The sequence below is a fragment of the Pseudophryne corroboree genome, chromosome 1, assembly GCF_028390025.1.
Source record: "Pseudophryne corroboree isolate aPseCor3 chromosome 1, aPseCor3.hap2, whole genome shotgun sequence".
Classification (NCBI taxonomy): domain Eukaryota; kingdom Metazoa; phylum Chordata; class Amphibia; order Anura; family Myobatrachidae; genus Pseudophryne; species Pseudophryne corroboree.
Window position 1 is genome coordinate 992,661,126 of NC_086444.1, and position 25,740 is coordinate 992,686,865.

The following is a 25,740-nucleotide window of genomic DNA, read 5'->3' on the forward strand; positions in this document are numbered from 1 at the left end:
CAACGGTCCACGTTTTAAGGATAACCATGCTTGGGCACAAGTGACTTAATTAGTACCTCCGTCAATTTGATTTTAGAACCACTAGAGTTTGGGAACCACTGCTGTAAAACAGAATACAGTAATTATATTGTCCGAATTAAGTATAGATATTCCAATACTGGTAGGTGGCTAGAGCCCACATACATATCATGTATGCCATGTGATTATAGGGAAAAGATAAACAATATTTTGCATGCCCAAATCGCTAGATTTATGGTCATGAATTATTAAATTCATATAGTATTGTTTTTGCATTATTTCCTTCAAACAGGAAATTTTAATGGTCATTCATTTCCTTAAATAAGTTGTAGGAAATCAATATAAAACAATATACTTAGTGTCACTCTAGGATGAACAGCGGGGAAGGGCGCCGTCTGAGTAAAAGGGCACTTCCAGGTGCCAAAGGCAAGCGCACGCACCCAAAAGAGGGCCGTGGCCTCATGACACCTCCTGTTCATCACGCTTGGGGGTGTGCCTAGCACTTACTGAGATGCTGGGCTGACACCAAGCTCCCTATTCACAGGCGGCGAGCGCTAAACCCGAAACTTTTCACTGCTGCCCGAAGGTGGGATGGCAGATGGCGTACGCACATTGGTGGTCACTCTAGCTCCCTGCACATAACCAGTGAGGCAGGCATATTTTCATTTTTAAAAAGCTAAATTTTAAACATGATGCACTGCTGCAGCGACGATACAAAATGTCTAAAATTTTGCCCTTTAAAATGAAAATATGCCCTCCTCACTGACTAGCAGGGTGGTAGAGTGACCACTACTTATGCAGTGTCTCCAATGTTTTACTTCCTGCAGCCATGCTGGGTGATCATAGGGCTACTCAGACCTTTCATAATACTGATCTGCAACAGATGCTGCGTCTTTGCACACAGGCGCAGGGATCTGCATAGCTGGTGCTGGGCATCTCACTACAAATCCCGGCGGCTGCTGCAGCAACATATTTTCACAGCGGCTTACCGAATCGCAGTTGCAAAGGCAGTAGTGTACATCTCTGTATCAGCTATAATATAAACGCACAGTTCTTGTGGCACATTTGTATTAAATAACCTGTGTTGGAAATAGATATAGATATAATTTTTTTTTTGTTTTAAGTCATGCATTTTGATTTACCATTATTTCCACGGATAAATGCATCTCCGTATTTGTTCTTCAGCTGTCCATTGACATATTCTTCAGTCTGTTCTAATGCAATGTTCATGTACCCATCTAAACATGCCAAGACACCTGCATATTGTAGAAGAAAAAAAAAAAAAAAAGTCAGTATTAAAAAAAAAAAAAAAAAGGACCAGATTTATTGAGTCTTGCTAAGGCTACAGTCTTGTCCAATCCAAATACAGTGTTTTCCATTACTTTGATAGAAAATGTACAAAATGTTTTTGGAAATATTTAGAGATAAACTGGAATGCGATGTGAAAAAAAAAAAAAAAAAAACACAGAATGCTACGTTTGCCATATTTGTCAAGGTCCCCACTCTATTGCCTTTTTTCCAACTTTCAACAACCAAATGGGCTTCCATGCCTCTCTCCTGAGAATGCCCCAACCACCTAAGAGAGCAGGAAGACTAGAGTGCTGTGCGGGATAGTTAACATAGCTACACACTAAAGCGATTTTCCAAGCAATCCAATAAACATCATAAAAATCTTTCACAGCGAAAACTTCCAATAATGGCGCAACACATTAAGTAATTTTTTTTTATAAAACCAGACTTTTTTCTGGGGCACCAATTGTTTGTGAAATACTGTGTATCCCCACACACTAGACTATTTTCATGGAGGAAAGAGGGTCAGATTATCGGGAATGCCCACAAACTACACAATATACAATCGAACCTGTATAAGTGGGATCTGGATAAGTTGGGAACGGTAGCATCTAGTTACCCTTCGTGGAGAGGACCTTTTCCTTAAGCCCCAACAAGCTATTTGAAGTAGTAACCTGTGGCAAGCAAAGCGGAGCAAGACACAGAGCCCGAAGTGCGGCAAGCGAAGGGAGCCCGCGAGGGTCCAATGGTGTATAGATAAAACGAAATGACCTCAAACTAACGTTATCTACTGCCCTCTCGTGCATACATACATACAACCCATGAGCATAGCCAAAGAATGAAAGTGAAACTAAAGAGAGGCTATTTGGGTTGAAGCGGAGGGAGAGGGAGAGACTGACTAGGGATAGCCATTGGCGTGACAGACCACAATGGTTACCATTGATGGCTGCCAACTATGCAGTGGATGACCATCAACGGTTTACACAACTGATAGTCATCCCTGTTCTTTAACTGAGTGGCCGGTCGGCCAATCAGAAAATTGGGCGGAGCTTTGCTTCGTGTCCCGTCACCTCGTTAAAAAAATAAAAAAATAAAATTGGTTATACCTTGCCATCGATGACAAAAGTATTCTACATCGACCATAAACCATCTGTGATTTTGAATCATCGATTGTCGATGGCCATCCCTAATGGTGTGTACACACGGGGAGATATTTTCTTAAGATTTTGACTATATAGTCAAAATCGTAAGAAAAGTTAGTGCAGATCCAAGCACAGAGACTGTGCAGGCAAGTCAATTTTGACTATCTCGTAGAAAAGATAGTCAAAACACCAGCATCCCGATCGCAGCAAAGCCGACAAGAGTGACGAGTGCAGAGGGTACCCTAACCTCCCACCCCTAACCCTCCGTTTCCCGCAGCCTAAACCAAACCCACCCCCTTTAGTGCCTAACACTTATACCCCCTCTCTGCAGCCTAACCCTAACCTCCCCAACACCATATCCTAACCCCCCCCCTTCCCACCCGCACGCTAAACCAGTGGCGGCAGTGCATACTTCCCTTCAGGATCCTGACTGTCAGGATATCGTTGCCGGGATCCTGATCTCCTCGGGATGCCAGCGTTGGTATTGTGGCGGCTGTCAGGATTCCGGCATCGGTATTACGGCTGCTGGGATCCCGACAGCCAGGATCCTGAATGCATACTTCTGATATGATAACAGCCCAGCAGCATTGTCACCCTCCCTCCCCCACAACACTTTTGTAGTGTCTAAATCCAGTCTGGGGCTCTATTATAGCGGCACCATAAAGCCATTACATATAGAAAATGTATTATTTAATAATGTTGTCCTGTTTTTTAATCATATAATTGTTAAGTGCTCTACCTGGCGCAATGTGCATAACGTGCTCTGCCTGGCGCAATGTGAATAACGTGCTCTGCCTGGCGCAATGTGAATAACGTGCTCTGCCTGGCGCAATGTGTATAACGTGCTCTGCCTGGCGCAATGTGTATAACGTGCTCTGCCTGGCGCAATGTGTATAACGTGCTCTGCCTGGCGCAATGTGTATAACGTGCTCTGCCTGGCGCAATGTGTATAACGTGCTCTACCTGGTGCAATGTGTATAACGTGCTCTACCTGGTGCAATGTGTATAACGTGCTCTACCTGGTGCAATGTGTATAACGTGCTCTACCTGGTGCAACGTGTGGCGCAATGTGTATAACGTGCTCTGCCTGGCGCAATGTGTATAACGTGCTCTCCTTGGCTCAGTGTGTATAGGAGGTTCTACCTGGTGCAATGTGTATAAGCGGCACTACTGTGTGGAATAATGTGAATTGGTACTATTATGTGACCACGCCCCTTCCCCACGAAGCTACGCCCCTAAAAAATTCCAGCGCGCCGAAGGCGCTCACTGGCGCAGTTTTCAGTGTCTGTGCGGGAGAACCAATTCTCTTTCTGCCACAAGGTCACCAAAATGTCTAATTACATCTAAAGTGCGGGGTGTCCTGTATGCTACACAGCCCAGCAGCATCGTCACCCCATCCTCCCCCTTGCACCCCTTTTGTAGTGTCCAAATCAAGTTTGTGTTTTTATATTTGAATCATTAATAAGACTAATTAAAACCTTCATTCCGATGGGACCCAGAAAAGGACAGGTAGGACCCCAATTTTTAAAAGTGAGGGGTCCCTGGGACCCACTTTTTTTTGGTCTCAGCGCGATCACTGTTAAGAATAATGTACATTTTTTTTCTAGCATTTAGGCACATCTATAAGTGAAACAAGCACTATTTGAACATGGATAAGTGAGATAGATACCTCTTTAAGCAAGACTAAATGTGCCGTCCCTTGAGATCCCACTTAACCAGGCTCTACTGTAGTCAGATTGTACCTAACATAAATCAGGAATTCTGAACTATTGGATAATCAGACCAGAGCATTTCTGGCCCATTTTATCTGCAATCCATCATGTCTACACAAAAATCGGACCAATCAGTTGTAAATTAGCTGATCAGGCCAATAAGTGTTTAGAGCGTACCCAATTTTAGATCCATCGGGATCCTGTGAATGTAGCATGGAATGTAAGCAAAATCAACTAAGCAGGCGTTCAGTCAGCAATATTTCCTTGTCAACGAGAGGTCTGACTTGTTCAGGCTGACATGAACTCAAATAACTAGTCTTCACGCTAGGCTGATTTAGCAGGGTGACACGCCCTGCACTATTTATGAAAGGAAAAATTTGCCCTGCCCCTTTAGCAGAACACTGCCTGTCACCACGTGAACAGATGCCGTGCGCACGTGCACAGCATCTTTTCACATTACAGTGAGAGTTTGTGGGGAGCCCAGCACACTTCCCACAAGCTCCCCCTGTAATGTGACCCCTCCCCTCAGTGACACAGTGCCACACCCACAGACAGCTGTGACCAATTTTCAGGCATGTGCACGTAATGCCCCGCCACCTCTGCACACAAGAAATCCTAGTGGGAACACTAAATAACCATCATGCATTACTATTATGGTTTACTTATATCGTGCCACAAGGGTTCATGAGCAAAACAAGAAAACAGTGACTTACAGTATAAGACAAGTACATGGTATATAACACTGAAATCATCAGGGTGGCAGAAACAGAGGGTTAGGTGCCAATGTAGGGAGTATGGAGTGGAAGATAGTCTAAGTAAGAGAAAGAAAAGCAAATGAGGGAAGAGGGCCCTGCTCGTGAGAGTTTACATTCTGATGAGCATATCTGAACGTAGTTCACCTTGCGGTGGATGGACTACAGCAGCAGGCAATATCAGATTCCACTCCTGCCTGCTAAGAACAGGAAACGAGGACAAAATCACCAAAGACTCACCAAAACTGGACAGCATAAAATTGGTAAAACATAACCAGGTCTGACGAGTCTTGAATTCCACTGTGACATGCAATAGGTAGGGTCAGTATATGGCATAAACATGAATCCATAGATCCATCCTGCCTTGTCAGTGGCACAGATTGGTATAATAGTGGCATACAATAGGCCCCTTAATAACAACTGAGCATCATTTTAATGCCACAATTTACGTGAATAGTATTGGATCTTCTAATGACTACATCCAGCAGGATAACACACTGTTACGAATCACATGGCAAGCCAGCTTACCAAAAATGACAAGAAGTTCAGTTAACTCCATTGGCCTCCACTCATCTTAAGCTCTCCATACAACAGAACACCTTTGGGATGTGGAAGAACAGGAGACGTACAACATCAATGTGCAGCTGATAAATTAGAAGCCACTGTTTGCGGCTATCATGCCAACATCCTATGAAAAATTCATACTATTCTGCCGCAAAAAGGAATCCTACCTACAGTAGTACTAGAAAGCTGTAATAAAGTGATCATTACAGTACAGTATGTACAACAGACCATTTGGAAAATGACTAGTGTACTGCTAAAACAATGCAGTTAGTACTCTTCCCAAAGGACGTGTATAACAAACTTATAGTCAAGAGTCATTTTCCAAATGGTCACTTTATTTATTACAGCTTTCTAGTACTGGGCAAGTGTTAATAAATAATAAGAATTTACTTACCGATAATTCTATTTCTCGTAGTCCGTAGTGGATGCTGGGCACTCCGTAAGGACCATGGGGAATAGCGGCTCCGCAGGAGACTGGGCACATCTAAAGAAAGCTTTAGGACTATCTGGTGTGCACTGGCTCCTCCCCCTATGACCCTCCTCCAAGCCTCAGTTAGGATACTGTGCCCGGACGAGCGTACACAATAAGGAAGGATTTTGAATCCCGGGTAAGACTCATACCAGCCACACCAATCACACCGTATAACTTGTGATCTGAACCCAGTTAACAGTATGATAACAGAGGAGCCTCTAGAAAAGATGGCTCACTACAACAATAACACGATTTAGTTAACAATAACTATGTACAAGTATTGCAGACAATCCGCACTTGGGATGGGCGCCCAGCATCCACTACGGACTACGAGAAATAGAATTATCGGTAAGTAAATTCTTATTTTCTCTGACGTCCTAGTGGATGCTGGGAACTCCGTAAGGACCATGGGGATTATACCAAAGCTCCCAAACGGGCGGGAGAGTGCGGATGACTCTGCAGCACCGAATGAGAGAACTCCAGGTCCTCCTCAGCCAGGGTATTACATTTGTAGAAATTAGCAAACGTGTTTGCCCCTGACCAAGTAGCTGCTCGGCAAAGTTGTAAAGCCGAGACCCCTCGGGCAGCCGCCCAAGATGAGCCCACCTTCCTTGTGGAATGGGCTTTTACAGATTTAGGTTGTGGCAGGCCTGCCACAGAATGTGCAAGCTGAATTGTACTACAAATCCAACGAGCAATAGTCTGCTTAAAAGCAGGAGCACCCAGCTTGTTTGGTGCATACAGGATAAACAGCGAGTCAGATTTTCTGACTCCAGCCGTCCTTGAAACATATATTTTCAGGGCCCTGACTACGTCCAGCAACTTGGAGTCCTCCAAGTCCCTAGTAGCCGCAGGTACCACAATAGGTTGGTTCACATGAAAAACTGCTACCACCTTAGGAAGGAATTGGGAACGAGTCCTCAATTCCGCCTTATCCATATAAAATACAGATAAGAGCTTTTGACAAAGCCGCCAATTCTGATACACGCCTGGCCGACGCCAAGGCCCACAGCATGAACACTTTCCACGGGAGGTATTATAGCTCCACGGATGTAAGTGGCTCAACTCAATGCGACTTCAGGAAATCCAACACTACGTTGAGATCCCACGGTGCCACTGGAGGCACAAACGGGGGCTGACTATGTAGCACTCCCTTAACAAAAATCTGAACTTCAGGCAGTGAAGCCAGTTCTATTTTGGAAGAAAATCGATAGAGCCGAAATCAGGACCTTAATGGAACCCAATTTTAGGCCCATAGTCACCTCTGACTTGTAGGAAGTGCAGAAATTGACCTAGCTGAAATTCCTCCTTTGGGCCGTACTGGCCTCACAGCACGCAACATATTTTCGCCATATGCGGTGATAATGGTTTGCGTTCACTTCTTTCCCAGCTTTAAATAGCATAGGGATAACTTCCTCCGGAATGCCTTTTTCCTTCAGGATCCGGCGTTCCAACCGCCATGCCGTCAACGCAGCCCCGGTAAGTCTTGGAACAGACAGGACCCCTGGTTCAGCAGGTCCTGTCTGAGCTGCAGAGGCCATGGGTCCTCTGAGATCATTTCTTGGAGTTCTGGGTACCAAGCTCTTCTTGGCCCCCCGGAACAATGAGTATAGTTCTATATTCCTCTCCTTCTTATTATTCTCATTACCCTGGGTATGAGAGGCAGAGAAGGGAACACATACACCGACTGGTACACCCACGGTGTTACCAGAGCGTCCACAGCTATCGCCTGAGGGTCCCTTGACCTGGCGCAATATCTTTGTAGCTTTTTGTTGAGGCGGGACGCCCTCCTGTCCACCTGTGGCCTTTCCCCACGGTGTACAATCATTTGGAAAACTTCTGGATGAAGTCCCCACTCTCCCGGGTGGAGGTTATATCTGCTGAGAAGTCTGCTTCTCAGTTGTCCACTCCAGGAATGAACACTGCTGACAGTGCTAACACATGATTTTCCGCCATCGGCGAATCCTTGTGGCTTCTGTCATCGCCATCCTGCTTCTTGTGCCGCCCTGTCGGTTTACATGAGCGACCGCCGTGATGTTTTCTGACTGGATCAGCACCGGCCGGTGTTGAAGCAGGGGTCTAGCCTGACTTAGGGCATTGTAAATGGCCCATAGTTCCAGAACATTTATGTGTAGGGAAGTCTCCTGACTTTTCCATAGGCCTTGGAAGTTTCTTCCCTGTGTGACCGCCCCCCAGCCTATGAGCACTCTGCAGTCACCACCACAGCGACACCCTGGCCCTTGGAGACAGGATTATCCGCCGATGCATCTGAGGATGCGACCCGGACCACTTGTCCAACAGATCCCTTGCATGGGAATTGACGAATGGAAATTCTTCGTAAAAAACTACCATCTTTTCCAAGGCTCGCGTGCATTGATGCACTGATACCTGTATTTGTATTAGGAGGTCTCCGTCTAGAGACGCCAACTCCTTGGACTTCTCCTTCTGGAGAAATCCATTTTAACCTGTTCTGTGTCCAGAACCATATCCAGGAACAGTAGACGCGTCGTAGGAACCAGCTGCGACTTTGGAATATTCAGAATCCAGCCGTGCTGTTGTAGCACTTCCCAAGATAGTGCTACTCCGACGAACATCTGCTCCCTGGACCTCGCCTTTATAAGGAGATCGTCCAAGTACGGGATAAGTACTTCGGCCATTACCTTGGTAAATACCCTCAGTGCCGGGGACAGACCAACGGCAACGTCTGGAATTGGTAATGACAATCCTGTACCACAATTTTGAGGTACACCTGGTGAAGAGGGTAAATAGGGACATGCAGGTAAGTATCCTTGATGTCCAGTGATACCCTGAAATTTTCCAGGCTTGCAATAATCGCCCTGAGCGATTCCATTTTGAACTTGAACCTTCGTATATAAGTGTTCAAGGATTTCAATTTTAGAATGGGTCTCACCGAACCGTCTGGTTTCGGTACCACAACATTTTTGGAATAGAAACCCCGGCCTTGTTTAAGGAGGGGTACCCTGATTTCACCTGCTGGAAGTACAGCTTGTGAATTTCCGCCAGTACTACCTTTCCGAGGGCAGCAGGCAAGGCTGATGTGAAGGCAACGGCGAGTCGTCTCGAACTCCAGCCTGTATCCCTGTGATACTACTTGCAGAACCCAGGGATCCACCTGTGGGCAAGCCCACTGGTCCCTGCAGTTCCCGAGACGCGCCCCCACCGCACCTGTCTCCACCTGTGGAGCCCCAGCGTGATGCGGTGGACTCAGAGGAAGCGAGGGAAGAGATTTGATCCTGGGAACTGGCTGACTGGTGCAGCTTTTTCCTTCTTCCCTTGTCTCTGTGTAGAAAGGAAGCGCCTTTGACCCGCTTGCTTTTCTGAAGCCGAAAGGACTGTACCTGAAAATACGGTGCTTTCTTAGGCTTTTGTGAGGAAACCGGAGGTAAAAAATTTTCTTCCCAGCTGTTGCTGTGGATACGAGGTCCCAGAGACCATCCCCAAACAATTCCTCACCCTTACAAGGCAGAATCTCCATGTGCCTTTTAAATGCAGCATCACCTGTCCACTGCCAGGTTTCTAATACCCTCCTGGCAGAATGAACATTGCATTAATTCTGGATGCCAGCCGGCAAATATCCCTCTGTGCATCCTTTATATATATATATGACAAGGTCTTAAATATGCTCAATGTTAGCAAACATTATCCCTGTCTTAGCTATTATCTGACAGGGTATCAGACCACGCTGCAGCAGCACTATTTATGCTGAGGTAATAGCAGGCTTCAGTGTATAACCCGAGTGTGTAATTAGACTTCAGGATCGCCTCCTGCTTTTTATCAGCAGGTTCCTTCAAGGTGACCGTATCCGAAGACGGCAGTGCCACCTTTTGACAAACGTGTGAGCGCCTTATCCACCCCAAGGGATATCTCCCAACGTGACCTATCCTCTGGCGGGAAAGGGTACGCCATCAGTAAATTTTTAGAAATCACCAGTTTCTTATCGGGGGAAACCACGCTTCTTTTCACACTTCATTCATTCATCTGATGGGGGAACAAAACACTGGCTGTTTTTTCTCCCCAAAAATAAAACCCTTTTTATGTGGTACTTGGGTTCATGTCAGAAAATGCGTAACACATTTTTAATTGCCGAAATCATGTAACGGATGTTCCTAGTGGATTGTGTATATGTCTCAACCTCGTCGACACTGGAGTCAGACTCCGTGTCGACATCTGTGTCTGCCATCTGAGGTAACGGGCGTTGTTTGAGCCCCTGATGGCCTTTGAGACGCCTGGGCAGGCGCGGACTGAGCAGCCGGCTGTCCCACACCTGTTACGTCATCCAGCCTTTTATGTAAGGAATGGACACTCCATCCACTCTGGTGTCGGCCCCACAGGGGGCGACATCCCATTTATCGGCCTCCGCTCCGCCTCCACGTATCCAACATGTCGACACAGCCGTACCGACACACAGCACACACAGGGAATGCTCTGATAGAGGACAGGACCCCACTAGCCCTTTGGGGAGACAGAGGGAGAGTATGCCAGCACACACCAGAGCGCTATATATACAGGGATAACCTTATATAAGTGTTTTTCTCTTTATAGCTGCTGTATTGTTATACTGCGCCTAATTAGTGCCCCCTCTCTTTTTTAACCCCTTTCTGTAGTGTAGTAACTGCAGGGGAGAGCCAGGGAGCTTCCCTCCAACGGAGCTGTGAGAGAAAATGGCGCCAGTGTGCTGAGGAGATAGGCTCCGCCCCCTTATCGGCGGCCTTTCTCCCGCTTTTTGTGAAAATCTGGCAGGGGTTAAAATTCATCCATATAGCCCAGGAGCTATATGTGATGTATTTTTAGCCAGCCAAGGTGTTTCTATTGCTGCTCAGGGCGCCCCCCCCTAGCGCCCTGCACCCTCAGTGACCGGAGTGTGAAGTGTGCTGAGAAGCAATGGCGCACAGCTGCAGTGCTGTGCGCTACCTTGTGGAAGACAGGATGTCTTCTGCCGCCGATTTGCCGGACTCTTCTTGCTTCTGGCTCTGTAAGGGGGCCGGCGGCGCGGCTCCGGGACCGAGCTCCAAGGCTGGGCCTGTGAGCTGTCCCTCTGGAGCTAATGGTGTCCAGTAGCCAAGAAGCCCAATCCACTCTGCACGCAGGTGAGTTCGCTTCTTCTCCCCTTAGTCCCTCGATGCAGTGAGCCTGTTGCCAGCAGGTCTCACTGAAAATAAAAAACCTAAACTAAAACTTTCACTAAGAAGCTCAGGAGAGCCCCTAGTGTGCACCCTTCTCGTTCGGGCACAAAAATCTAACTGAGGCTTGGAGGAGGGTCATAGGGGGAGGAGCCAGTGCACACCAGATAGTCCTAAAGCTGTCTTTAGATGTGCCCAGTCTCCTGCGGAGCCGCTATTCCCCATGGTCCTTACGGAGTTCCCAGCATCCACTAGGACGTCAGAGAAAAATAAATTATATATATATATATATATATATATATATATATATATATATATATATATATATATATATATATATATATAATAAGAATTTACTTACCGATAATTCTATTTCTCGGAGTCCGTAGTGGATGCTGGGGTTCCTGAAAGGACCATGGGGAATAGCGGCTCCGCAGGAGACAGGGCACAAAAAAGTAAAGCTTTACTAGGTCAGGTGGTGTGCACTGGCTCCTCCCCCTATGACCCTCCTCCAGACTCCAGTTAGGTACTGTGCCCGGACGAGCATACACAATAAGGGAGGCATTTTGAATCCCGGGTAAGACTCATACCAGCCACACCAATCACACCGTACAACTTGTGATCTAAACCCAGTTAACAGTATGATAACAGAAAGGGCCTCTTAAAGATGGCTCCTTAACAATAACCCGAATTAGTTAACAATAACTATGTACAAGTATTGCAGATAATCCGCACTTGGGATGGGCGCCCAGCATCCACTACGGACTCCGAGAAATAGAATTATCGGTAAGTAAATTCTTATTTTCTCTATCGTCCTAAGTGGATGCTGGGGTTCCTGAAAGGACCATGGGGATTATACCAAAGCTCCCAAACGGGCGGGAGAGTGCGGATGACTCTGCAGCACCGAATGAGAGAACTCCAGGTCCTCCTTTGCCAGGGTATCAAATTTGTAAAATTTTACAAACGTGTTCTCCCCCGACCACGTAGCTGCTCGGCAGAGTTGTAATGCCGAGACCCCTCGGGCAGCCGCCCAAGATGAGCCCACCTTCCTTGTGGAGTGGGCTTTTACAGTTTTAGGCTGTGGCAGGCCTGCCACAGAATGTGCAAGTTGAATTGTGTTACAAATCCAACGAGCAATCGACTGCTTAGAAGCAGGTGCGCCCAACTTGTTGGGTGCATACAGTATAAACAGCGAGTCAGATTTTCTGACTCCAGCCGTCCTTGAAATGTATATTTTTAAAGCTCTGACAACGTCCAACAACTTGGAGTCCTCCAAGTCGCTAGTGGCCGCAGGCACCACAATAGGTTGGTTCAGATGAAATGCTGATACCACTTTAGGGAGAAAATGCGGACGAGTCCGCAGTTCTGCCCTATCCGAATGGAAGATTAGATAAGGGCTTTTATAAGATAAAGCCGCCAATTCAGATACTCTCCTGGCAGAAGCCAGGGCCAGTAACATAGTCACTTTCCATGTGAGATATTTCAAATCCACCTTTTTCAATGGTTCAAACCAATGGGATTTGAGGAAATCTAAAACTACATTTAGATCCCACGGTGCCACCGGAGGCACCACAGGAGGCTGTATATGCAGTACTCCTTTGACAAAAGTCTGGACCTCAGGGACAGAGGCCAATTCTTTTTGGAAGAATATTGACAGGGCCGAAATTTGAACCTTAATGGATCCCAATTTGAGACCCATAGACAATCCTGATTGTAGGAAATGTAGGAAACGACCCAGTTGAAATTCCTCCGTCGGAACACTCCGATCCTCGCACCACGCAACATATTTTCGCCAAATGCGGTGATAATGTTTCACGGTGACTTCCTTCCGTGCCTTAATCAAGGTAGGAATGACTTCTTCTGGAATGCCTTTCCCTTTTAGGATCTGGCGTTCAACCGCCATGCCGTCAAACGCAGCCGCGGTAAGTCTTGAAAGAGACAGGGACCCTGCTGTAGCAGGTCCCTTCTCAGAGGTAGAGGCCACGGTTCGTCCGTGAGCATCTCTTGAAGTTCCGGGTACCAAGTTCTTCTCGGCCAATCCGGAACCACTAGTATTGTTCTTACTCTTCTTTGCCGTATGATCTTCAATACCTTTGGTATGAGCGGCAGAGGAGGAAACACATACACTGACTGGTACACCCAAGGAGTTACCAGTGCGTCCACAGCTATTGCCTGTGGATCTCTTGACCTGGCGCAATATTTGTCCAGTTTCTTGTTGAGGCGAGACGCCATCATGTCTACAATTGGTCTTTCCCAACGGTCTATTAACATGTTGAAGACCTCTGGATGTAGACCCCACTCTCCCGGATGAAGATCGTGTCTGCTGAGGAAGTCTGCTTCCCAGTTGTCCACGCCCGGGATGAACACTGCTGACAGTGCTATCACGTGATTCTCCGCCCAGCGAAGAATCTTGGCAGCTTCTGCCATTGCACTCCTGCTTCTTGTGCCGCCCTGCCTGTTTACATGGGCGACCGCCGTGATGTTGTCCGACTGAATCAACACCGGCTTCCCTTGCAGAAGAAGTTCCGCCTGGCTTAGAGCATTGTAGATTGCTCTTAGTTCCAGAATGTTTATGTGAAGAGACTTTTCCAGGCTCGTCCATACTCCCTGGAAGTTTCTTCCTTGTGTGACTGCTCCCCAGCCTCTCAGGCTGGCGTCCGTGGTCACCAGGATCCAATCCTGAATGCCGAATCTGCGGCCTTCTAATAGGTGAGCCTTCTGCAACCACCACAGAAGTGACACCCTTGTCTTTGGTGACAGGGTTATTCGCAGGTGCATCTGCAGATGCGACCCTGACCATTTTGTGCATTGATGTACTGACACCTTTCCTGGTTTTAGGAGGTTCCTGACCAGGTCGGATAACTCCTTGGCTTTTTCCTCGGGAAGGAAAACCTTTTTCTGGACCGTGTCCAGAATCATTCCTAGGAACAGCAGACGAGTTGTCGGGATTAATTGGGATTTTGGAATATTCAGAATCCACCCGTGTTGTCTTAGCACCTCTTGAGATAGTGCTAATCCTGTCTCCAGCTGTTCTCTGGACCTTGCCCTTATCAGGAGATCGTCCAAGTATGGGATAACTAATACGCCTTTTCTTCGAAGAAGAATCATCATCTCGGCCATTACCTTGGTAAAGACCCGAGGCGCCGTGGACAATCCGAACGGCAGCGTCTGAAACTGATAGTGACAGTTTTGAACAACGAACCTGAGGTACCCCTGGTGTGCGGGGTAAATCGGAACGTGGAGATACGCATCCTTGATGTCCAAGGATACCATAAAGTCCCCTTCTTCCAGGTTCGCTATCACTGCTCTGAGTGACTCCATCTTGAACTTGAACTTTTTTATGTAGATGTTCAAGGACTTTAGATTTAGAATAGGCCTTACCGAGCCATCCGGCTTCGGTACCACAAATAGAGTGGAATAATACCCCTTTCCTTGTTGTAAGAGGGGTACTTTGACTATCACCTGCTGAGAGTACAGCTTGTGAATGGCGTCCAAAACCATCTCCCTTTCGGACGAGACGGTTGGTAACGCAGACTTCAGGAAACGATGAGGAGGATCCGTCTCTAATTCCAACCTGTACCCCTGAGATATTATCTGCAGGATCCAGGGGTCTACCTGCGAGTGAGCCCACTGCGCACTGTAATTTTTGAGACGGCCGCCCACTGTCCCCGAGTCCGCTTGAGAGGCCCCAGCGTCATGCTGAGGTTTTTGCAGGAGCCGGGGAGGGCTTCTGTTCCTGGGAAGGAGCTGCCTGTTGGTGTCTCTTCCCTCTGCCTCTGCCTCGTGGCAGGTACGACAAGCCCTTTGCTCTCTTATTTTTGTAGGAGCGAAAGGGCTGCGGTTGAAAGGTCGGTGCCTTTTTCTGTTGGGGAGTGACTTGAGGTAAAAAGGTGGATTTCCCGGCAGTAGCCGTGGCCACCAAGTCTGATAGACCGACTCCAAATAACTCCTCCCCTTTATACGGCAAAACTTCCATATGACGTTTTGAATCCGCATCACCTGTCCACTGTCGTGTCCATAAGGCTCTTCTGGCTGAAATGGACATAGCACTCACCCGAGATGCCAGTGTGCAGATATCTCTCTGTGCATCACGCATATAGATAAATGCATCCTTTATTTGTTCTAACGACAGCAAAACCTTGTCCCTATCTAGGGTATCAATATTTTCAATCAGGGATTCTGACCAAACTACTCCAGCACTGCACATCCAGGCAGTTGCTATAGCTGGTCGTAGTATAACACCTGCATGTGTGTATATACTCTTTTGAATAACTTCCATCCTCCTATCTGATGGATCCTTAAGTGCGGCCGTCTCAGGAGAGGGTAACGCCACTTGTTTAGATAAGCGTGTGAGCGCCTTGTCCACCTTAGGGGGTGTTTCCCAGCGCGCCCTAACCTCTGGCGGGAAAGGGTATAATGCCAATAATTTTTTTGAAATTATCAACTTTCTATCAGGAGCAACCCACGCTTCATCACACACGTCATTTAACTCTTCTGATTCAGGAAAAACTGTTGGTAGTTTTTTCACACCATACATAATACCCTGTTTTACGGTATCTGTAGTATCAGCTAAATGTAACGTCTCCTTCATTGCCAAAATCATATAACGTGTGGCCCTACTGGAAAATACGTTTGACTTTCCACCGTCGTCACTAGAATCAGTGCCTGTGTCTGGGTCTGTGTCGACCGACTGAGGCAAAGGGCGTTTTACAGCCCCTGACGGTGTTTGAGGCGCCTGGACAGGCATTAATTGATTGTCCGGCCGCCTCATGTCCTCAACCGACTGTTTAAGTGAAGATAAACTATCACGTAATTCCACAAATAAAGGCATCCATTCTGGTGTCGACCCCCTGGGGGGTGACATCTGCATATTTGGCAATTGCTCCGCCTCCACACCAATATCGTCCTCATACATGTCGACACCACGTACCGACACACACAGCAAACACACAGGGAATGCTCTAATGAAGACAGGACCCACTAGCCCTTTTGGGGAGACAGAGGGAGAGTCTGCCAGCACACACCAAAAAGCGCTATATATAACAGGGATAGCCTTATAATTAAGTGCTCCCTTATAGCTGCTTTAATATATACAATATATAGCCATTAATGTGCCCCCCCTCTCTGTTTTACCCTGTTTCTGTAGTGCAGTGCAGGGGAGAGACCTGGGAGCCGTCCTGACCAGCGGAGCTGTGACAGAAAATGGCGCCGTGTGCTGAGGAGATAGGCCCCGCCCCTTTTTCGGCGGGTTCTTCTCCCGCTATTATTTTAGTCAGGCAGGGGTTAAATATCTCCATATAGCCCCTGTGGGCTATATGTGAGGTATTTTTAGCCTTTTATAAGGTTTTTATTTGCCTCTCAGAGCGCCCCCCCCCAGCGCTCTGCACCCTCAGTGACTGCCGTGTGAAGTGTGCTGAGAGGAAAATGGCGCACAGCTGCAGTGCTGTGCGCTACCTTATGAAGACTGAGGAGTCTTCAGCCGCCGGTTTCTGGACCTCTTCACGCTTCAGCATCTGCAAGGGGGTCGGCGGCGCGGCTCCGGGACCGGACTCCATGGCTGGGCCTGTGTTCGATCCCTCTGGAGCTAATGGTGTCCAGTAGCCAAGCAGCAAATCCACTCTGCACGCAGGTGAGTTTACTACTTCTCCCCTAAGTCCCTCGTTGCAGTGATCCTGTTGCCAGCAGGACTCACTGTAAAGTAAAAAAACCTAAACTAAACTTTCTCTAAGCAGCTCTTTAGGAGAGCCACCTAGATTGCACCCTTCTCGTTCGGGCACAAAATCTAACTGGAGTCTGGAGGAGGGTCATAGGGGGAGGAGCCAGTGCACACCACCTGACCTAGTAAAGCTTTACTTTTTTGTGCCCTGTCTCCTGCGGAGCCGCTATTCCCCATGGTCCTTTCAGGAACCCCAGCATCCACTTAGGACGATAGAGAAATATATATATATATATATATATATATATATATATATATATATATATATATATATATATATATATATATATATATATATATATATATATATATATATATATATGAATTTACTTACCGATAATTCTATTTCTCATAGTCCGTAGTGGATGCTGGGGACTCCGTCAGGACCATGGGGAATAGCGGCTCCGCAGGAGACAGGGCACATCTAAAGAAAGCTTTTAGGATCACATGGTGTGTACTGGCTCCTCCAAGCCTCAGTTAGGTACTGTGCCCGGACGAGCGTACACAATAAGGAAGGATCTTGAATCCCGGGTAAGACTCATACCAGCCACACCAATCACACTGTACAACTTGTGATCTGAACCCAGTTAACAGTATGATAACAAACGAAGTAGCCTCTGAAAAGATGGCTCACAACAATAATAATAACCCGATTTTTGTAACAATAACTATGTACAAGTATTGCAGACAATCCGCACTTGGGATGGGCGCCCAGCATCCACTACGGACTATGAGAAATAGAATTATCGGTAAGTAAATTCTTATTTTCTCTAACGTCCTAGTGGATGCTGGGGACTCCGTCAGGACCATGGGGATTATACCAAAGCTCCCAAACGGGCGGGAGAGTGCGGATGACTCTGCAGCACCGAATGAGAGAACTCCAGGTCCTCCTTAGCCAGAGTATCAAATTTGTAAAATTTTACAAACGTGTTCTCCCCTGACCACGTAGCTGCTCGGCAAAGTTGTAATGCCGAGACCCCTCGGGCAGCCGCCCAAGATGAGCCCACCTTCCTTGTGGAGTGGGCCTTTACAGATTTAGGCTGTGGCAGGCCTGCCACAGAATGTGCAAGTTGGATTGTGCTACAGATCCAACGCGCAATCGTCTGCTTAGACGCAGGAGCACCCATCTTGTTGGGTGCATACAATATAAACAACGAGTCAGATTTTCTGACTCCAGCTGTCCTTGAAATATATATTTTTAATGCTCTGACAACGTCCAGTAACTTGGAGTCCTCCAAGTCGCTAGTAGCCGCAGGCACCACAATAGGCTGGTTCAAGTGAAAAGCCGAAACCAGCTTAGGGAGAAAATGAGGACGTGTCCGCAGTTCTGCCCTGTCCGAATGGAAAATCAGATATGGGCTTTTGTACGATAAAGCCGCCAACTCTGAAACTCTCCTGGCTGAAGCCAGGGCCAGTAGCATGGTTACTTTCCATGTAAGATACTTCAAATCTACAGATTTGAGAGGCTCAAACCAATGAGATTTGAGAAAATCCAAAACTACGTTTAGATCCCACGGTGCCACTGGGGGCACAATCGGGGGCTGTATATGTAGTACACCCTTGACAAAAGTTTGTACTTCAGGCACTGAAGCCAATTCCTTCTGGAAGAAGATTGATAAGGCCGAAATTTGAACTTTAATAGACCCCAATTTGAGGCCCATAGACAATCCTGCCTGCAGGAAATGTAAGAATCGACCCAATTGAAATTCTTCCGTTGGGGCCTTCTTGGCTTCACACCACGCAACATATTTTCTCCAAATGCGGTGATAATGTTGTGCGGTCACTTCCTTCCTAGCCTTAATCAAGGTAGGAATAACTTCCTCTGGAATGCCCTTTTCTTTTAGAATCCGGCGTTCAACCGCCATGCCGTCAAACGCAGTCGCGGTAAGTCTTGGAACATACAAGGTCCCTGCTGAAGCAGATCCCTTCTTAGAGGTAGAGGCCACGGATCCTCCGTGAGCATCTCTTGAAGTTCCGGATACCAAGTTCTTCTTGGCCAATCCGGAGCCACTAGTATTGTTATTACTCCCCTTTTCCGAATAATTCTCAGTACCTTTGGTATGAGAGGCAGAGGAGGAAACACATACACTGACTGGTACACCCATGGTGTTACCAGAGCGTCCACAGCTATTGCCTGAGGGTCTCTTGACCTGGCGTAATATCTGTCCAGTTTTTTGTTGAGGCGAGACGCCATCATATCCACCTTTGGTTTTTCCCAACGGTTCACAATCATGTGGAAAACTTCCGGATGAAGTCCCCACTCTCCCGGGTGAAGGTCGTGTCTGCTGAGGAAGTCTGCTTCCCAGTTGTCCACTCCCGGGATGAACACTGCTGACAGTGCTATGACATGATTTTCCGCCCAGCGAAGAATCCTTGCAGCTTCTGTCATTGCTCTTCTGCTTCTCGTGCCGCCTTGTCTGTTTACGTGGGCGACTGCCGTGATGTTGTCCGACTGGATCAACACCGGCTGACCCTGAAGCAGCGGTTTTGCCAAGCTTAGAGCATTGTATATCGCTCTTAGCTCCAGTATATTTATGTGAAGAGACGTCTCCAGGTCTGACCATACACCCTGGAAGTTTCTTCCCTGTGTGACTGCTCCCCAGCCCCGTAGGCTGGCATCCGTAGTCACCAGGACCCAGTCCTGTATGCCGAACCTGCGGCCCTCTAACAGATGGGCACTCTGCAACCACCACAGGAGAGACAACCTTGTTCTTGGTGACAGTGTTATCCGCTGATGCATGTGCAGATGCGATCCGGACCATTTGTCCAGCAGATCCCACTGAAATGTTCGTGCATGGAATCTGCCGAATGGAATTGCTTCGTAAGAAGCCACCATCTTTCCCAGGACTCTTGTGCATTGATGTACTGACACAGTTCCTGGTTTTAGGAGGTTCCTGACCAGTTCGGATAACTCCCTTGCTTTCTCCTCCGGGAGAAACACCTTTTTCTGAACCGTGTCCAGAATCATTCCCAGGAACAGCAGACGTGTTGTCGGGGTCAATTGAGATTTTGGAAGATTCAGAATCCACCCGTGTTGCTGAAGCACTACTTGGGTTAGTGCTACACCGACTTCCAGCTGTTCTCTGGACTTTGCCCTTATCAGGAGATCGTCCAAGTAAGGGATAATTAATACGCCTTTTCTTCGTAGAAGAACCATCATTTCGGCCATTACCTTGGTAAAGACCCGAGGGGCCGTGGACAAACCAAACGGCAGCGTTTGAAACTGATAATGACAGTCTTGTATCACGAACCTGAGATACCCTTGGTGTGAGGGGTAAATTGGGACATGCAGATAAGCATCTTTTATGTCCAGGGACACCATGAAGTCCCCTTCTTCCAGATTCGCTATCACTGCTCTGAGTGACTCCATCTTGAACTTGAATTTCTGTATGTACAGGTTCAAGGATTTCAGATTTAGAATAGGTCTTACCGAACCGTCCGGCTTCGGTACCACAAATAGTGTGGAATAATACCCCTTTCCCTGTTGTAGGAGGGGTACCTTGACTATCACCTGCTGAGAATACAGCTTGTGAATGGCTTCCAATACCGTCGTCCTTTCTGAGGGAGACGTTGGTAAAGCAGACTTTAGGAACCGGCGAGGGGGAGACCTTTCGAACTCCAACTTGTAACCCTGAGATACTATCTGCAGGATCCACGGGTCCACCTGTGAGCGAGCCCACTGATTGCTGAAAATCTTTAGTCGACCCCCCACCGCTCCTGAGTCCGCTTGTAAAGCCCCAGCGTCATGCTGATGGCTTTGTAGAACCCGGGGCGGGCTTCTGGTCCTGGCCAGGGGCTGCTTGCTGCCCTCTCTTACCCTTTCCTCTGCCTCGCGGCAGATAAGACTGTCCTTTTGCTCGCTTGTTTTTATAGGAGCGAAAGGACTGCGGCTGAAAAGACGGTGTCTTTTTCTGTTGGGAGGGGGTCTGAGGTAAAAAAGTGGATTTGCCGGCAGTTGCCGTGGCCACCAGATCCGATAGACCGACCTCAAATAATTCCTCTCCTTTATATGGCAATACTTCCATATGCCTTTTGGAATCCGCATCACCTGACCACTGTCGCGTCCATAAACCTCTTCTGGCAGATATGGACATCGCACTTACTCTTGATGCTAGAGTACAAATATCCCTCTGAGCATCTCGCATATAAAGAAACGCATCCTTTAATTGCTCTAGAGTCAATAAAATACTGTCCCTATCCAGGGTATCAATATTTTCAGTCAGGGAATCCAACCACACTACCCCAGCACTGCACATCCAGGCTGAGGCTATTGCCGGTCGCAGTACAACACCAGTATGAGTGTATATACTTTTCAGGGTAGTTTCCAGCCTCCTATCCGCTGGATCCTTGAGGGCGGCCGTATCAGGAGACGGCAACGCCACTTGCTTTGATAAACGTGTGAGCGCCTTATCCACCCTAGGGGGTGTTTCCCAGCGCGTCCTAACCTCTGGTGGGAAAGGGTATAATGCCAATAACTTCTTAGAAATTAGCAGTTTTCTATCTGGGTTAACCCACGCTTCATCACACACGTCATTCAATTCCTCTGATTCTGGAAAAGCTACAGGTAGTTTTTTCACCCCCCACATAATACCCCTTTTTGAGGTACCAGCAGTATCAGAGATCTGCAAAGCCTCCTTCATTGCCGTGATCATATAACGTGTGGCCCTGTTGGAAAATACGTTTGTTTCTTCACCGTCGACACTAGATTCATCTGTGTCGGTACCCGTGTCGACTGACTGAGGTAAGGGACGTTTTACAGCCCCTGACGGTGTCTGAGACGCCTGAGCCGGTACTGACTGGTTTTCCGGCCGTCTCATTTCGTCTACTGACTTTTGTAATGTACTAACATTATCACGTAATTCCATAACTAAAGCCATCCATTCCGGTGTCGACTCCCTAGGGGGTGACATCACCATTACCGGCAATTGCTCTGCCTCCACACCAACATCGTCCTCATACATGTCGACACACACGTACCGACACACAGCAGCCACACAGGGAATGCTCTAATCGAAGACAGGACCCCTTTAGCCCTTTGGGGAGACAGAGGGAGAGTTTGCCAGCACACACCAAAAGCGCTATAAATGTATATAAACAACCCTAAAAGGTGTTGTTTTTGTTATAAGCGCTTTTAATATATAAATATCGCCAATTTATGCCCCCCTTCTCTTTGTTACCCTGTTTCTGTAGTGCAGTGCAGGGGAGAGTCCTGGGAGCCTTCCTCACAGCGGAGCTGAGCAGGAAAATGGCGCTGAGTGCTGAGGAGAATAAGCTCCGCCCCCTTTTCGGCGGGCTTTTCTCCCGGGTTTTGAGAAATCTGGCCTGGGTTAAATACATACATATAGCCTTAATGGCTATATGTGATGTATTCTTTGCCACTAAAGGTATTTAATATTGCTGCCCAGGGCGCCCCCAGCAGCGCCCTGCACCCTCCGTGACTGGTCAGTGAGAAGTGTGTAGCAACAATGGCGCACAGCTGCCGTGCTGTGCGCTACCTTCATGAAGACTGAAGAGTCTTCTGCCGCCTGTTTCCGGACCTCCGATCTTCAGCATCTGTAAGGGGGGTCGGCGGCGCGGCTCCGGGACGAACCCCAGGATGACCTGTGTTCCGACTCCCTCTGAAGCTATGTCCAGTAGCCTAAGACTCCAATCCATCCTGCACGCAGGTGAGTTGAAAATCTCTCCCCTAAGTCCCTCGATGCAGTGAGCCTGTTGCCAGCAGGACTCACTGAGATTTAAAACCTAAAAAAACTTTTTCTAAGCAGCTCTTTAGGAGAGCCACCTAGATTGCACCCTGCTCGGACGGGCACAAAAACCTAACTGAGGCTTGGAGGAGGGTCATAGGGGGAGGAGCCAGTACACACCATGTGATCCTAAAAGCTTTCTTTAGATGTGCCCTGTCTCCTGCGGAGCCGCTATTCCCCATGGTCCTGACGGAGTCCCCAGCATCCACTAGGACGTTAGAGAAATATATATATATATATATATATATAATATATATATATATATATATATATATATATATATATATATATATATATATATATATATGTCGCCTTCTACAAAAAGCTGTAATTCTAGACATGGTGTGTACAATGCTTCGCCAGCTTACAGTAATACCCCTTTCACACCGCCTGAGGCGGGCCGCTCCCGGGAGCCTGACACGGGTGCTTCCCGAGGTGCGACCCACATCAGGCCCCTTGCTGCCGCAGTCCCCAACCCAGCATATTGCCAGGTTGGTGACGTCAGCAGTGACGCGGTGCTTAGAGTTCACACAGAGTGAACGGGAAACAGGTCGCATCAACCCGGCTTCCCGTTCACACAGCACAGCGAACCGGGTTGAACACGTGTTCAACCCTGCTCGCTACCCGAGTTGGAATACAGGGTCGCTCGACCCAGATTATTCCAACTGGGCCCTTTCCGACCGCATAGCAACACGAGTTATGCACGATCATGGGGGTAATTCCAAGTTGATTGCAGCAGGAAATTTTTTAGCAGTTGGGCAAAACCATGTGCACTGCAGGGGGGGCAGATATAACATTTGCAGAGAGAGTTAGATTTGGGTGGGTTATTTTGTATCTGTGCAGGGTAAATACTGGCTGCTTTATTTTACACTGCAATTTAGATTGCAGATTGAACTCACCACACCCAAATCTATCTCTCTCTGCACATGTTATATCTGCCCCTCCTGCAGTGCACATGGTTTTGCCCAACTGCTAAAAAAAATCCTGCTGCGATCAACTTGGAATTACCCCCCATGTGCAATAAACAGTGTTAAAAGGTGGCGGTCTAAAATGGGTATTAGAAAGGGAAGCTGAGACTTGTAGTTTAACATATGGAGAGCCACAGGTTGCCCAGGCCGGTTGTAGACCAATGCTAGACCCAGAAGTGTACAAAGACAACTGAAAAATTATGAAGATAATTCAGTTGAAAGAAATGCGACTCTCAAATTCTGGAACTTTCCTGCCACAGGGATATGCGATAAGGTCCATACATATCTATAAGCTATCCTAATACTTACATTTGCGGAGTTTGTATATTCTCCACGTACTTGCGTGGGTTTCCTCCGGGAACTCCGGTTTCCTCCCACAATCCAAAAATATACTGGTAGGTTAATTGGCTCCCAACAAAAATTAACCCTACCATGAATGTGTCTGTGTGTACATGTGATAGGGAATATAGATTGTACGCTCCACCGGGGCAGGGACTGATGTGAATGAGCAGATATTCTCTGTAAAGCGCTGCGGAATATGTGTGCGCTATATTAATAAATCTCTAGACTGGTTCATTCACATTTATTTTTTTAGTGGTGGTTTGTCCATCACACGCCTAAGTAATTTGAGTTTTTTTATAAATTTTATGAAGCACAATAGTGCACATAATCCGGAGACAAACTTGATTGAATTGATGCAATAAAGAAAGTTCATAATTCACATGATCATTTGCAAATGGGGATAAAATAGGCAACGTAACAGGAAAATAAGTAGTTTTAGCAGTTATTCCATTACCTCGATAGTCCACTCCAGAATTAAGCTTTACCACGACAGGCCGTCCAATAATTTGTTTTAAAAAGTCACTCGGGGTTTGTTTCCGCAGGCTCATGTTGACAATTCCTGAAACACAGAAGTGCAGTGTCAGAAAAAGATTACCACGTTCGATAAAAAGCAAATAAGTAGCCTAAGTTCACATCAAATATGGCATTGGGTCGTGCGTAGCTCTTTACATGAGGTGCACAAGGTGAGCAACACTACGCAGACATGGCACTAGTGATACTGTTAAATAACAAAACAAAGCACAATAACGGTGTGAATGCTTTTGTACATATCTGGCAGCAACATACAGAAAAAAAGCAAACAAACTAGCATAAAGAACATTGGTAGAAGATAGATGGGGAGGACTGTGCTACTGAAAGCTTCATCACAGGAAAATTGCTAATCATGAAGCTCAGAGCCAGCATTAATTACCAAACCATGGGGAGCATAGAAACCAGCCAGAAAGTGACAGGACAGAGATCAGTTGTCTTATTATTGGTGGCATTCCCTATATATAGAATGCATTGCATTTATGTTCCTCTCCAGCTTAACAACGTACATTCCAGCTAGCACTTAAAACCCTGCTGGAGAGCATTACACAGCTATCAGCCACATTAAAGAACTGCAGAGAAGTGGAACATGAGCACTCTGAATCTCCCAATGGAACCTGCCAGTGTGAGGGAAGCAGCCATACCGTATCTCTCTCACACTGTGTCCGGGGATCAGCTCTTCCGCTCCACGCTGTCTATCCAATCCTCCTCTGCCGCTGGCCGCTCTACGGAACTTAGCTAGGAACACACCTAACCAGTACGCGAAGCTGCAGCCTCCGACTCAACCACCCCCATGCCCTGGAAATCCGGAGAATTGCCTTTAGCCAATGGGTATCCTCTTCCGGTGCGAGGGGCGGAGCGTGGAGCTGGCCGGCGTTATCACATTATTATTGATTGTTTTTGTGTTGTGTAGCGTAGGCGCGTGACAGAGTGGGGCGGCCTGCCCGCTGTGCGTGCGCCGGACCGTCCTGTATGTGCTGCTGCTGCCGCCTGCCTGTCACTGTGATTATTACCCTGTATGCCTTGTACGCTATTAGGCACTGTCGTAAATTGCGGGACTATTATAACGCTTGGATAATGGAAATGTAGGCTTAATAACATACAGTATGATGGCTGCAGTGTGTGTCCTCTGTCTGTCATCTCTGCAGTTATGTTAATGGAAAGACCTAATATAAGTAAATAGGCCAGTACTACTTGGTCATGTTTGTTCTAGTTGCTATATGTTTATCACTTAGTTGCTGGGGTCATTATTAAGCCAGAGGCTCCCAAACGTTTTTGAGTCACAGCGGCCTACAGTGTCAGAATTTTTTTTATGGCACCCCTAGGCCAAAGGTTTGTTCTTGAGAAATTC

The 25,740-nt window shown here is 47.2% G+C and overlaps 1 protein-coding gene across 2 annotated transcripts in view; it reads right to left on the minus strand.

Moving 5' to 3' along the window:
- Positions 1-25,252, minus strand: part of LSM6 (LSM6 homolog, U6 small nuclear RNA and mRNA degradation associated) — a 46,293-nt gene extending 21,041 nt beyond the window's left edge. The window contains exons 1-3 of one of the 2 annotated variants that reach the window (XM_063920593.1): positions 25,034-25,247; positions 24,316-24,420; positions 1,161-1,274 (exon numbers count right to left, since the gene is read on the minus strand). In XM_063920593.1, the coding sequence (XP_063776663.1) occupies positions 1,161-1,274; positions 24,316-24,409 (208 nt within the window). In that variant the 5' untranslated portion in view covers positions 24,410-24,420; positions 25,034-25,247. Of the gene's footprint in view, positions 1-1,160; positions 1,275-24,315; positions 24,421-25,033 lie in introns of both variants that reach the window. The other variant, XM_063920594.1, reaches the window with a different exon arrangement.
- Between the last annotated feature and the right edge of the window lie 488 nt (positions 25,253-25,740).